Genomic DNA, 14,763 nt, shown 5'->3' with positions numbered 1-14,763 from the left:
CATTTAATAAATTCATCATCGTCTTCATATAAACTCCAGTACTCCTATTTTTGTTAGTACTTCCCTATCATATCTACTCTGTCTGGGCCAGATTGACCCACGACAGGGTCATCATCCTTGTTATCTTATATATATATATTTAACTGTTCAGCTATGCTGCAAAGTGGACGCAAACGTGGACTCCTGCACCTGAGGCCGGTAAAGCCTGCTCTAAATCAGTTGGGACCGTTTTCTCACGGGGGAAATAACGCAAATAACGAAATGTACACATTTTACTGGTTCCATCATAATAATCTGAAATATTTCTCTGAGTCAGGTATATACAATGTAAGATCCCCCCCAAAACATGGTTGCAAAGCAAATTTACCGTTACTAATATATTGTACAAGATCATAGGTTAGAAAGGGGTTGATTCAAAGTGCACGTGAAGACCGATGTATTATCAATTGTAGCTTTACTTCCTGGAGGGATCAAAAAGGTCATAATATACACAACCCCTCTCCCTTGGTGAGGCCATTTGTAACAGAAATGTCAAGGCAATAGTTCTTCCTTTAAAAATATTGATATATATATATATATATATATATATATATATATATATATATATATATATTGCGCCAGTCCGTAAACATGTAAAAAAAAGCCTCGAATTAATTCTCTGCATCATTTCCTAGACGGGGGAGTTCCTCTTGCCGCCAACGCTGCTGCATCTTTTGCTGTAAAATAAAAAACAGACACAATCAGCTTGACAAACTGAGGCGTTTTCAGATGATTCAATATGGCAATTTATCGTCCTTCAATGGAATCGTATTGTTATTCAATCATATATCGAGATATCGTGACACACGATCACGTCGTCCACATTGATGATGAAACGCACGTAGTAACTTGAATTTCTCAGAAACTCTGATGTGAAATATTTCGAGAGAATGTAATTTGTGTAGGAGATAATCAATAAAGAAACAGCACCTTTCTTGTTTTGTATTCTAGAGTTAGTTAGTCCTGGAGTTATACGTATGAAAGGAAAGAATTTAAGATGAGAATTTCATTCTAACATACAGTGACCTTGTAACACTGCTTAGCTTACATGGACGAGCAAGACAGAGGTTAGATTTATGCTTTATTGTTCATATTTTCAAACACAGAGCCACAAATATATATATACGCTGCTCTACTTTGCAGAACTCCAACTGGCTGAAAAGACTCATCGGATACAAAACCAGATTCCAGTCGTTAAAAGGATATTTATCTAGATAAATGCTTTGCTTACCTTTTTTCTCTTGTTCTTTCTTTCTTGCCGCATCTTCTCTCTGTTTCTTGATGATGGCGAGACGAGCGAGGTCAGCTCTGGCCTGGTCTGTTTTCCCTGCCAAGTGCATCTTCATGTAGCGCTCCTTCGCTTTCTGCTTCTCTATCTCCTCCCTGTGCCAGAGTGTGTGCATGTGCGCGTGCGTGCGCATGTCAAGGTGGGGAGAAGAAGACATCAAATAAAGTTATGATCAAACATGGGGGAGTGGGAATTTACAGACAGAAAATGAAAACGGAACCAACCCATTAGCCTGTTTAGTGTTAATGTCCTAAACAGTTTCATAATATGCTAGTAATATGTGTTTTTACATTAAAAACACATATTAACACATAATGCACAAGAAAAAGAGCTGGGTATCAGTGCATCATATGGCTCCATACTTCTCCAAATGTTATGCATGCAGCTTCTACTGTTAGGATGTTTTTACTAAATACTGTATGTTAAAAATGAAGTTCCAATGTAGCACCGACACAATGTCACACCAAGCACACACCTCTCTTTCCTCGATAACTGCTTGTGCTCGTCCAGCTCAATCTGCGTCACCTTCTTGGACTTCTGAGCCACTCTGTTGGGGTTTTCGATTTCTATCAAGCCCTGCACACCCGCTCTCCTCCTCTGTAAACACATCACAACAGCTCGTACAATAGGAAGTTAATGCTTTGAATACAGCAAACAGTGAACAAATGACAAAAACTGCCATGCGGGGTGAAAAAACCTTACAAGGGGATTCAAAGGTGCACATCAATTATTAATAACGACTTATAATACTATTTTAATGTGCTTGGTTACAGAGCATGGCAATGACAGAAACAGTGTGGCGGTACATCTGAGTTTTCATCGTCGCTGTCTTCTGAGCCTGATGCCGGGAGCTTCTCCTCTGCAATGTCATTCTGAGCTGCACCTCCCGCCACTTCTGCTTCCTGCTCTTGCTAGAACACATAAAGGAGAAGAGACTGCAGGTTAAACACGCGCAGTGACAACAGGGAATACAACCAACGTATGCAGTTTGTTTTTCTTCTCTTTACTCCATTCAAACGCCACATCGGCTCCTTTCACATCAATCCCTCTCTTTTGGCTGGTTAGAGGGCACTCCAGCAATGTCAGACACGAAGATTAGTTTACACAATGTACTCTTTCCAATGGAAAGATGTTATTGAGTTGCATTTTAGGAAGTGTAGGATCCACCCTCCTTTGTTTTTTTTTAGCTTGAACAAAACTTTAGAGAAAAGCTAAATACACTTGTCTCTGATTGATTCAAACATGAACATGGTTCAAACAGTATTTAAATGTGTTGTGACCCACCAACCTTTTTCCTCTCTTTCTCTGCCTTCATCTGGGCATCTATCTCTTCGGGGCTGGTGTACGTCCTCACACGACCCTTGTTGCTACCTTTCCTCCCTGTTTAAAGAACCATGATGACAAATGACATCACACACAGAAATGCATACATAGTGTTCAGCATGGGTGAAGATCAGCGACTAGACAAGGGTCTAAATAAGTAGGGCGGTTAGTAGACATGCTGTCAGTGCTTGTTTATGACCACATATGTAAGTTAGAGAGGCACATCTCTTGGACTGCTGCCTATTGTTGGGTGGCTTACAGCAGGTTAACAAATGTGCAAAACTGATGTCAAGCGGGGTTTAAATCATTCTTACCTTTGGGCATTTTGACAAACAAATCCTCTATTTAAAAACTCCTTAACTCATAAATACTGACAGAAAACACAAATGTAAAAACAGCACTACGAACTGACAGCTGGCTAAACTCTCATTGGGGGTTGAGTATAGAAATACTCTTAGTCGTTCAAGTATTTGCCTTTTAACAAATATTCAATATAGTTTTTTTCTCCAACGATATAGTGAAGATATGTGCTGCTATGAACTAAATGATGCACATATTTCCATATCATTTGCATTCATTTGACTAAATGACTAAATTATGAAATACAATAACATAAAACATGTTGGGTTTTTTTAGGCAATTTGGTAGCCTGCTAAAGTGATGCAATATGCCAGGAACGACGGAAAGACGCGTACATTGCTTTAATCTGTAAACCGACCCAAATAAATGTTAACATTAATGTAAATAGTGTGTTAGTGTGATAAAAGATTGAAGGAGTGATCGAACACAGTTAAAATGGAAAATGTTTATTTGGTACGGTGACGTCATTCAAGCGACAAGAAGGTCAAATGGACCACGAGCGACGTCCAATTGTAGCGCCGTGAACGGGTCCGCAAAATCAAAACGAAAACACGGAGAGCTTTTGTTCTCTATTCGTATCAAACAGAGAAAAATGCCAAAAGTAAAGAGAAGTCGGAAGCCACCCCCAGACGGCTGGGAGCTCATCGAGCCCACTTTGGACGAGCTGGATCAGAAAATGAGAGAAGGTGAGCCGGTAGAAGAAGAAGATTATCCCGATGCCCCTCGCATCACTTTGCCGTCGGGCTACAACCACGGCACGCAGTCTGTGCGGATGAAATGGTCCTCGTCTTCACTTCGCATTGTCTTTCTATGTTGATATATTTAAACACTATAGACCCGTTCAGTTTTATTGTTCAGCCGGTTAATCCTTGGCTGGTGTCTGTAAACGGGTTTTTGGCTGACATCTTGGAAACGGATAACCAACGCGATCGTCTGCTGACCGCTAACGCCAGTTGGTTAACGCGACTGGAGGAAACTTAATCAACTAATCACACGACCAATGCTAGCTACTGGTGACGTGGTTGCAACTCAGTCGGATACAATTGTTTATCATTTCTGTAATTGAACTTTTTCTCTTTAGTGTTAAACTATGTGACCCAAAGATGTCCACATACCGTTTACTTTGGCTCTACTACTTGGCTCCAATAAAGGGAACATTAATGTTACTGTATACAGTTGTATTTAAGACAAAAGTCGGCTTTTATTGGCCGGGGAAAATGCCCCCCAAGCCTGGTAAATACAGATAGAAAGCTGCAGAGAGCGCTGACCTCAACCCCACATGTAGGAAAGTAGTCTAATAGTAGTGGAGGCTGTACTTGTAGCAGCTTTATTATTTATATAGTATGTAATGCTTCATATATTTGGCACTTCACACCTAGCCCAGAGGTGCATTTGATCTACCCAAGCAGGTGCACCATTTAGTTTTGAACTCTCAAAGCTAACTATCCTAATTATTCCTCTTGTTTCCCAGCTGAAACGGAGCCTCATGAGGGAAAGCGAAAGGTGGAGTCCCTTTGGCCAATTTTCAGACTGCATCATCAGCGGAGTCGATACATCTACGACCTCTTCTACAAAAGGAAAGCCATCAGCAGAGGTAGACTGAGTTTCCCCTCTACTTGTTGAACTATTCCACATCTGTTTCCCATTTCAACTTAATTTTTTCTTCTTCCTTTGTTTTTTTCGTCTTCCTATTCAGTCTACTTCACCATTTGATATAATTCTTCAAATTCAGCATGACGTATTGATAATCTGTTGCGTGTTTGATTAACATTTTATCTGTTTATATTCTGTAATGACCTGCCAAGTATACTTTTTTTGGTGTGTTTAAATTGTTTGTATTAGCACATGACCAAACATTTGAAACCCAATCAGTTATACGCTGTGTACTAGATTCCTAACCAGTGTTGTCTTTCTGTGTGTCTCCTGACAGAGCTGTATGATTACTGTATAAAGGAAGGCTATGCAGATAAGAACCTGATTGCCAAGTGGAAGAAGCAGGGCTACGAGAACCTGTGCTGCCTGCGTTGTATCCAAACCCGAGACACCAATTTTGGAACCAACTGCATCTGCAGAGTCCCCAAGAGCAAGCTGGAAGTTGTAAGTCTGACATCATTTGGGTGATTCTCACTGCAGTCGTATGCTTTAATCATTTGGAAAAACAATCCAAGTGAGAAACTTCACATGATGCCGTATGTGATGGTGTGTTCATTTCCTGTGTGGTCTAAATCTGGCTTCTTTTTTTTCCTCCTCGCTGCAGGGAAGGATCATTGAATGCACCCACTGTGGATGCAGAGGATGTTCTGGCTGAGTGCTAACATGCCGCCTCTATCCGTTGGGCATCGGGCTCACCCAGCCACCATCTGTGCACTCAAAACCCCCAAAACAACATTGTCTTTATTTCAGTCAAACAAATCACGGATATCTTCGCCATCATCCTCAGTTGCCCTGAAAGGGGGTCAGTTTTGAACATGGGCGCAAAGGAGAATACACAGAGGGGCCATATTCTATTACTTTTTGTTTTTCTACTTAACTAAGCCCTCAACTCCAAAAGCTCAAAGTAGAAAGTTGAGGTCAGCTATTTCTGGATAAGGCCTGTCATTCCAGCTAGTCATACCCACTGTGATCATTTTGTTTTTCATTTAACTTGAGGGCTGGGAGGGAGGAGTTTAGTTTTGAAATGTCAGTTTTAATCCTCAACATGTTGTCTTCATCATTGTTCTTGTAGTGTAATTTTAAATAAAACAAATCTGATTTACCTGAGCTTACTTTTTGTATTTTGATGTAGATCCAATTTGACTCACGTTTCATTGTTCTTGATCAACGCCTAATTCATCTCATGAAATAAAATAAAAAACATTGACTGTAGTGTTGGGTTGTTATATACAATTCTTGAAGTAGCATGAATCAATAAAAGGTTGCAGAGTATATTCTAACCATGCATGAAAGTAAGCGTCTTTAATATATTTTGTGAGATCTTTCAGCTAAATTGCTTGTAATCTGAGGTGACTTCTGCACATGCTCGGGTCCTGTATAAAAGGTGAGATTTAGGCATTTGAGGAAAATGCAAAAGATATTTGCCTGTCTTCGCCACGATTATAAAAAGGCACAATTATTTTAAATTTCAGAAAAGTAAATCCCAAATTCCATCAGTCTCTTCTTAAATAACATTTACTACTTAAGATGAAACAATCTTAATGACTTTCCATGTATTTTGACAAGGCAGATTCTTACTCTGTATATTTGTAATTAAAGTTGCCATGACCACAGTAGCTACTCAAGACACTCAAGGTTGTCAGTGACAAGTTTTCCAACATGTGAGTCTAAGGCATCAGGTTTACATTTGTCATTAAAGGCTTAAGTGGGAAAAGCCCACTTGTTGCATTGAGTGACACACAGTTGCCTGCCGACTCACCCTTTCCCTGCATGACCATACTATTGTAATATTGCTGGATTTTAATTAATTTACTGCTACTTTCTCCTTCAGTCCACCACATGCCTTCTGTTGCTCCTGCGGGGCTATTAGTGGTTTTCACAGATGAGCATTAATTATTCATGACACCAAACGCTCGCACATCCGTCATCGCTAAAGCAAGTCACACAGATGGAGGGTTTGGCGTTAAATGATCTAGTATCCCAAAGCCATATTCGCCATGATCACCTTAACTCCCGTGTTACGCAATCAATCCACGTGAAATTGAAATGGATTCAAATAATTTAATGGAATAAATGAATTTCATCAACATTTACATAAAAGCATCAAGACATTCACAACGTGCTTCTTTAAAATCACTGGCAACAGCGACGTCTCACAGGGCCGAAGTGAGCGAAACACTCAATGGATTAGGTGGGCATGATATGGCAACATAAGGACACTGAGTGACGACGTGTTAAGCACACTGTGGTATGGCTTATTCAGATTACATTCAACTTTTTGCATTAGAGGGACAACATATTTAAAAAAATTAATTAAAAAAAGTAACTTAGCAGTAAAATGTGTTATTCAAAAGAAAGAAAAGACGTAACCTGTGGCATAAAATAAATAAAATAATACATTAGCTATAATACAAAATGTGACGTTGCTGTTAGTTAAAAGCATATGCCATTTAAGAAAAAAAAAAAAAGTGTCTTGTTCCATGGTCGACATTGTTTGACCTTTCACATTAAAACTCTGACCATGCAGTCACAAGTACAGTTACCATTCTAAGTACAGGATTACAGCTCCATCACTGACATCACAGAATTTGGAACAGTAATATCTAAAATACGCTTGTTCAGTGTCGTTTCACTGGCCCAACTTCTTCTTTTTTTTTTTTACCCAACTGGGAAATTCTCCAACATCCTCCAAAGAGGAAATCGGGGCATTCTCAGCATGATGGTCAACTTGTCCTAAATAAATAAATAAATACAGTTGAGTTTTGTTCAGTTCAAATAACACTTCCAGCAAGGGTTGTTCAGAAGAAAAGAAAATAATAATATTACTTTTGATGGCACAAGAAATTATCCCCCCCAAAGTAACATCTTCACAAACACAACATCACTGTCTCAGCAACTTCTCCTCAAAATGTTCAGCATCTTCTCCGAGTCAGTTCACTCAAATACACAACAAAACAGAAATAGTATCACTAAGGCGATTCACCCCGGCACAAGACAGTCTCATGCTGACACCACAACACCCTCACACAACTTTAAGACAACAGTGAATTCAATACATTTAGGTTAAGTAGCTTTTAAAATGTTCTAGACCGTGTGAGTAAAATCCATGAAAAATGTTTGCCAGCACATTATAGTGACAGGTTTTGCCTGCCGCTGGCCCAACATGGGTGAGTATGTATCGCGATGACGTTATTTCGGGACATGCAAATATCACGCGGGGCCGACCGGAACTATAATTCATACAGCAAATACACTTCCTCATGCATCGCGACCTGAAAGCTGGGAATGTTTACTCCATGCTATCAAAAGTCAAATCTTCTGAGCTACAATCCAACAACGTGACAGATTACTGTGGGAATGTGGGTTAAAATTTGATTCACAAAAGAAATATTAAAAGAAAAAGGATTTGGCCTTTGGAAGTTAAGTGGTAGTTCTCAAAGAGAGAGAGAGAGGCATGTCACAAAACCAGCTGTAACAAGCCTGCGCAGTGCTAAGAAGGTTTCACGGACAGATTCAGAGAGGTGTCTGTTCTCCACAGGCAGAACATGTCAGCATATGCAAGCGGGTTGAAAAACATGTTTATACATAACCAAGATTATATCATAGCGTAAAAACAACAGACTCAGTGATTAGTAGGTGTTATCACAGAGCTATGATTTGACCCGTTAGCGAGCTGGCTGAGGTCAGACCAGCACGTACAGCACAGACAGCCATGTTGGATTGAGAGAGTGTGAGTGTGTGAGAGTGTGTGTGTGAGTGTGAGTGTGTGAGTGTGAGTGTGAGTGTGAGTGGTGAGGAGAGGGATGGAGACTGACCTTAAACAAGCCAGTGCAAACGGCGCACACAAATGACTCATCGGACAATAAGTAGAAGCGACCTTCGTCTGCTGCGTTTTGTGTTTTTGTGAGTGTCAACGTGCTCTGGACTAAATTCAGGCAAAGTGAACCGCTCAGTGACATTCACAACTCACTCGGACTCCTTTTTCCTGCACGCTGAGGAAAGAGAAAGACCAGAGAAGAAGACAGCAAGGCGGAGAGAGATTACACAGATAAAACAATAACCAGTGCAGAAGTTTGTCCTGAAACTAAAATGTTCGTGGACCTTTTAGGATCGCCTTTGGTCCATTAAAAACCATGAGTCAAAGATGACTTTTGCTAAAACGTGTGTGGGGAATCCTCGCCCCAATACGATATCAGATTTTGTATAAAACGCTGGTGGTGTAGTTAAAACTAAAACAAGTTGCCGATGCTCTGCCCCCGGTGGCCGGCTGGAGGTACTGCTGAGTGATGAGCTGGCTGAGGTAGAGCAGTATCTGGCTGTCCTCTTCTCCCAGCCCCAGCTGCTCCTGCAGGAAGCAGAGGCGTCTGCCCTCTACAACCTTGGGCCCTTCTGTGGAGCTGACCGGCAGGTGGAGGTGGTGGGTGAAGGTAAACAGGAAGGCCTTGGCCGCTAGGTGACAGAGCGTGCTCTGCAAGTGAAGGAAGAAGGTGGAGCCGCGGCGGATGTAGGTGCGGTGGTCGGCTATTTTGGCAAGGAGTTGGCCCCGATACGACGGACAGCGCAAGGTCTTCTGGTCGGCATCCAGGATGGAGATGTAGCGACTGTATCGAGAGAGAGAGTACAGCATGCTGGAGCCCACAGGGGACGCCACTCTGTGAGGGACAGACAGGCACAGACCGGCATTTGTTGCTTTGTAAAGGCAGCTTATACAGATACATTTAAAATCATTCAATTTGTATGTTACCCTCCACGTTTGAATTGAAATGAATATGTCTTCAATGAAGATTTACATGCTCAGCACAATGCGGTTTACATATTTGAAGTCACCCATATTTGCATGCCAGCTGGCTCTGAATGAACAGCAATTGGTTGGCGTCTAGAATATTCTGCAAGGCAATTAAAATTCAAATGCTTGGCTTTGACTGATGGTGTAGTAATTGTACAGCAACTAAATATACAATATAAATACACAGATGTGTCTGCATATATACCTTAAATTAATAGGATGAGTGTAAAGATGAATAAAATCCAGTTTGATATGTCACAACTCACATCAGTACATTCAAAATAAAGCTAGACTCCAGCCTCCTGACCCTCAGCGCCTCCAACCGTCTCAGCAAAGACATTTCATTCATGAAGCTAAAAATATTGCAATTCCCAATCCTGTCATAGGATGTGAGGCTGGAGGTCTATTAGTTGAGTAGTTGGTTGTGTGAGTCAGACCAGATGAGTAGCAGTATAATAAGGTGTGATACAAACTACAAGCAGGAATAAACCGTCATCTTCAAACTTCACATTGATGGAGACTTAAATGAATGATGGGAACACCATCTGTCATCCTTATATCTATCAAGTGAAATGCTTGAAAATTGTAAATACCGTTGCAATCCAATGAGTTTCCACCTCTGCAGGTCAGTAAGGGTGAAGGGGCAGGACAGCCAGGCTTGAACCTTCTCTCCACACTTCCCAGGACCAGGCACGAAGAGGGCCAGAGCAGCAACCAGACGGCGGACCATCCCCTCATCTGCCCCGAGCACCACCAGTGTTCTGCCGCTCAGAAGACACCACAGCGCTTGCATGGCAAAGGGGTACTGTCGGACAAACCTCAAGGCTCCCTGTCCAGCCTTCTTCCTCTGACGCAGGGTCACCACGCCCCCATAGCCCAGAGGTGAAGCAGCCCGATCAGACCCTGTAGACGCACTCATGGTACAGTCAAACCCATCTCCCACTGAGGTTCGGGAATCTGCATCTCCAAGGAGCTCCACAGGCAGCTCCAGCCCAGCCGCAGGGCTTTGCGAGGATGGCGAGCCCACCGTGTAGTCGTCCTGGAGATGAAGCAGTGCCTGGGGCTCCTGGTTGACCACCGGGGTTTGACAGGGCTGTAGGTGGGAGCTTTGGCCAGGACGAGGCACCGCCTCTGGGGCAGAGGCCTCATAAAGAAAACCCTCTTGGGCCATACAGCACGCTGTGTCCAAAGGAACCAGCAAGTCAGACTGCATCTCACAAGCCCCATTAGTTAGCCCATCACACTCATCCTCTCTGCTGGCCTCCAGCTCAGACACCACTTCCAGCAAGGACACAGGTGTCCCGTCTCCCTCATCCTCCCCAGCGGTGGTCTCAATCTCTTCACTGCTGCTCTCCCTCTCCAGGTCAATGTTGTGGTCTGGGTCAGGGGTCAAGTCAGAATCAGGATCAGGATCAGGAGCATCTGACTTCATACAAGCCACATTCTGTTGCCTCACTGCTAGACCCGTCCCGCTCTTATCGCTGCTAAAGCTTCCTTTGGTTTCCTCCGAGCTCCCCTGGGTCTCCAGAGTTTGGTCTGAGGGGGAGGACTCCAGGTGGCTCTCCACAAGCCCAAGCTCACTCTCTTGAGTGTGGCTGGTCCCAGAGGCTGGGTCTAGAGGATCTGGAGGCTCCAGAGCATCAAGCTCTAGAGGTTCTGGTCCTAGCACAATAGGAGGGGGACTTAATAGCGTAAAGTTATCTACAGCATGGTTGACAGCACAGAATGGTCTTAGTGTTCCCCCTTCATCCTCGTCATCATCTCCGAGGTCCTCCTCAAACAGGAAGTTGGTCATTCTCTGCTTCCTGCGCAGTGCCTTGTCCAGGCGGCGGGTGTGCAGGTAACACAGGTCGCCCCGGAAACTCCTCTCAGTCTCCTTCAGGAGCTCCACGGTGGCCTCGTAAAAAGTATTGTCACACAGCTCCGCCAGGGTCTTCAGGCGCTTGTCGAAGCACTTTGGTGACTTGGCTTTGATCAGCTGTGGCGTGTAGGACGGCCTGCGCTTCCCGCCCTCGTCTTCCCCCTCATCCACTTCTTCTCCACCTCCTTCGTCTTCAACCTGCCCGTCCTCCCTCTTGCCCCGTTTGCTGGTGTAACTGAAGGGGTTGGCGAGCTTGGCGTATTTGTCGAACAGCTGCTCGCACTCACTCAAGCACTCGGTGATACACTTCTGGCAGGTGACGGCGTGAGGATCTCTGCGTGGGCGGTGATGGTAGGAGCAGATCTGCCTCAGCAGGTCTCTATGTTCATAGATGCTCTTTTCCACGTTTGCAAGCTCGTTGGCCTTCTCCACAGCATGAGCGGAGTACATGCACTGAGGCCCCGCCTCTCTCTGCAGGCCCTCCTCCCGCTGCAGCACGGAGTGAGTGTACCTGAGGGGAAGAAAACACAGGTTTAGGGTCCCGATCACATTTGTGGTTTTGAGTGAAATGTCTTCTGTTAATTCTAACATCTTTCTCCGTCAACAGATTAAAGTAATCCATACTTTGGTTTGGTTTATGAACACAAACCCACAATACTAATGACATTCCCACCAGCCTCAGCTGTACTTAGTGTTTTGCGCCCATTAGTGAATGTTGGCACGCAACTAGGAGGGCGAACATGGAACATCATTATCAGCATGTTATCATTGCCATCATGAACAACACAGAAAGCTCCCAGATGGCACCATTACTTGACAATTTTGGAACCCTGACCCGTAGAAGTACACCTTGTCAACATCTTATTTTGAAGCTTTTTTATTTTAGGGGCATCACATCAGAATTCATCCTTTTCGGATTTCATTTGAACATGTTCTCCCCAAGTGTTAAAGCGTGATTTAATTGACCAGTTTATATTGTTTTTCAAATTAAGGTTTAAGAACAAAAAAAAAAAAACACCCCATTTGTATAATTATTCATTCTAGACCCAAAAGTATTAAAATTGTGGATAATCTTGTTTGTAAGCCGGACAATAATAGAAAATGAAAAAACTTGTATGCAATGCCCGACTAGTTATAGTGTGCTCACATGGTGCATAAAAAGCTGATTAAGCTGCGTTTAATCAAATTACCACAAACTAACTGACACAGACCTGGCAGTTTCATTCCAGTCTCGGAGCCCTGGTTGGTCTCCGGGTGTCTGAGCACAGAATTAAACTGCCATGTACGATCTTCTGTGAGGACTCTTATTGATGGGAACTTGGAGGCAACGAGGTAAATGGACAATAAACAGAGGGCAGTAGGTGAGGGGTCTATGAGGGCCCAACAGCAAATATTTGTTCCAGGGGAGGGACCCCAAACTAATTTCTCAAGCCCTTAGATTACAATCTCTCAAAGATTATTGTGTTCGCCCTTTAGCTAAACAACTGAATAATAGATGTGAGAGGATATCAGATGTGTTTTAGCAGTTAAAAAGTGCTTACTCCAGGTCTCGGAGCTTCCTCTGGAGTTCCTTGGCAAACGCTCTCCTGTTCCCAGCCTTCAGACACTCAGAGGCCTGCGAGAAGCGGAGCGACAGCTCCCGAAACTGCAGCATGATTTTCCTCTCGTCTGCCGACACGTACGCCATGCAGAAGGGTCGCACAAAGCCCCTCGCCTCCAGGTCGTAAAGGGTAAGGTGATGGACGTAGGCGAACGCCCCCTCCTTGGAGTCGCCTAGCACTACTCTCGAGTCCTCCACAAAACTGAGCCTAGGGTAGCCACTGCCAGGTGGATGTCCCACAAAAGAGGCCTGGTAGTCCACTGACATGATGCGCAGGGAGAAGTAGTTGAGATCGAAGGTGCCGCAGACTTTGGGCTCATCAGGAATGGTGAGGAGAGGCTGAGGGCCCACCTGCTCAGAGAACTCAGAGATGAGGATGAAGTCTTTGGTGAACTTGGCATAGGAGGTCTTGGCCCAGGGGTTTGAGTCAACCAGAGGATGGAGAGGGACAGAGAACTCCTCAGGGAGAGCCCAGGGGTCCGGAGTCGTCTGCCCATACTCGTCCTCTTTAGTGAACGCCACCACGTCAGGTGAGCCTATCATAGTGGTGTTGTTGAGCAAATCATGAGAAACACAACACACTGTCGACTAACAATCATAAACCAGCTGTCGGAGCGCAGTGGTGGAGGGCAACCATATGAAGTGCAGTCAGATTGACCATCCTGCCGCACATTTGTTTGTGAGGTTAAAAAAAGATGGAGATGCTTGGGGTCCAGAGATGGAGAGGGTCCACACACACAAACATCCAGCTGATTGTCATTTTTTTTTTTTTAAAGGAGAAAAAAAGGGGGAGGGGGGGTCCCAGAGCAGAGTGGGCCCAAATGTCAGCTCCAACCCTTCAGAACAGAGTCCCTCGAACAAGAGCTTTGATATTTGTATTCTTATTTTTCTAAAAGTAGACACCTCGACCGAAACACAAATCAGTGTCTCTGTTAACAAAAGCAAATATCTTGCGCCGATCAGGAGGTGCGTGCAGGCATCAGACCATTCATGCTGGATGCTGAGAGAGCGATACAAGCAGCATCAGTGAGGCGCCGCTGTCCTTCTCCCCTTCGTGTCTTCTCGCGTCGTCTCCGGCGCGTTACTGTGTTCAGGACGTTGGTGCGACAGACTGCTAACAGACAGAAGCGCTACATGTAATTTCCACAGCCGGAGACAGACGCCATGTTTACCCAGCTGGTTGGAGTCTTGTCAGGTGACTAATCCCCCGCCCCGCCTGGGGAAGTTCCACCCTAAAATTGAACTGTAACATATATTTTTATCTTTGACGATCGCAAGCACTTGATATGAAGATCGAAATGAAAGACCAACAAGCCTTTAATGAGGATAAGCGGTATTGAAAATGGATGGATGGATAGTTTGGGAGCACATTATTACATGTTTTAGGAAAAGGCACAGCGAGGATTTTAGGACCACTTAGGATATTAGTAAGTCCAAACATCTACAAAATTTTTGGTTATTTTGATTTTGGTAGCTGTTTAATTGTGTTTTCTGTAAGTTCTACTTAAATGGAGTATTTGCATGTGTCCTGGATTTCCTTTAGAAATTAAAACAAGTTTATATACTCAACAATAACTATCTCAACATTTATTTTAGTAAGTACTTCCTGCTAAATTATTCAGAAAAGATGGACCTGTAAAATGAAACATGATTACATGTTTAATTTCATAACACAAGGGCAATTTCTGAACTATGTCCATGCTGCCAGGAATAATATTTTAATATATTTAATATTAATACTGAATTGTTTACTTATTTATTTTACAATAAATTAGTCAAATTTAAATGTGGGCCTATTTGATCTATTTACAATGTCTAACATTGTAAACAAAAATGTGTAACGCACACGGATC

The 14,763-nt window shown here is 43.4% G+C and overlaps 3 protein-coding genes across 4 annotated transcripts; 1 reads left to right on the top strand and 2 right to left on the bottom strand.

The window, feature by feature from the left end:
- Window positions 1–259: 259 nt before the first annotated feature.
- pdap1b (pdgfa associated protein 1b) lies at window positions 260–3,095 on the bottom strand. The gene is made up of 6 exons (XM_034540502.1): window positions 2,965–3,095; window positions 2,616–2,707; window positions 2,134–2,238; window positions 1,803–1,924; window positions 1,271–1,422; window positions 260–716 (listed from the first exon to the last, which is right to left on the bottom strand). The coding sequence occupies exons 1-6, from the start codon at window positions 2,972–2,974 to the stop codon at window positions 664–666; spliced, it is 534 nt and encodes a 177-aa protein (XP_034396393.1). The 5' UTR covers window positions 2,975–3,095; the 3' UTR covers window positions 260–663.
- A 209-nt stretch (window positions 3,096–3,304) lies between these two features.
- Window positions 3,305–5,875, top strand: bud31 (BUD31 homolog). The gene is made up of 4 exons (XM_034540478.1): window positions 3,305–3,696; window positions 4,482–4,604; window positions 4,941–5,107; window positions 5,268–5,875. Exons 1-4 carry the CDS (start codon window positions 3,453–3,455, stop codon window positions 5,316–5,318), a joined length of 585 nt encoding a protein of 194 aa, XP_034396369.1. The 5' UTR covers window positions 3,305–3,452; the 3' UTR covers window positions 5,319–5,875.
- Window positions 5,876–6,711: 836 nt separating this feature from the next.
- smcr8a (Smith-Magenis syndrome chromosome region, candidate 8a) lies at window positions 6,712–14,111 on the bottom strand. Of its 2 annotated transcripts, XR_004609892.1 has the most exons (4): window positions 12,852–14,090; window positions 10,043–11,821; window positions 8,479–9,315; window positions 6,776–7,396 (listed from the first exon to the last, which is right to left on the bottom strand). XR_004609892.1 is itself a non-coding variant. In XM_034540182.1 (3 exons), exons 1-3 carry the CDS (start codon window positions 13,451–13,453, stop codon window positions 8,856–8,858), a joined length of 2,841 nt encoding a protein of 946 aa, XP_034396073.1. In that variant the 5' UTR covers window positions 13,454–14,111; the 3' UTR covers window positions 6,712–8,855. The 2 variants fall into 2 exon arrangements, 1 of the variants encoding a protein (XP_034396073.1); XM_034540182.1 differs by having other exon boundaries at window positions 6,712–9,315; window positions 12,852–14,111.
- Between the last annotated feature and the right edge of the window lie 652 nt (window positions 14,112–14,763).

The sequence above is a fragment of the Cyclopterus lumpus genome, chromosome 8 (assembly GCF_009769545.1).
Source record: "Cyclopterus lumpus isolate fCycLum1 chromosome 8, fCycLum1.pri, whole genome shotgun sequence".
In the NCBI taxonomy this organism is placed as follows: domain Eukaryota; kingdom Metazoa; phylum Chordata; class Actinopteri; order Perciformes; family Cyclopteridae; genus Cyclopterus; species Cyclopterus lumpus.
This window is presented reverse-complemented; position numbering and strand designations above follow the sequence as displayed.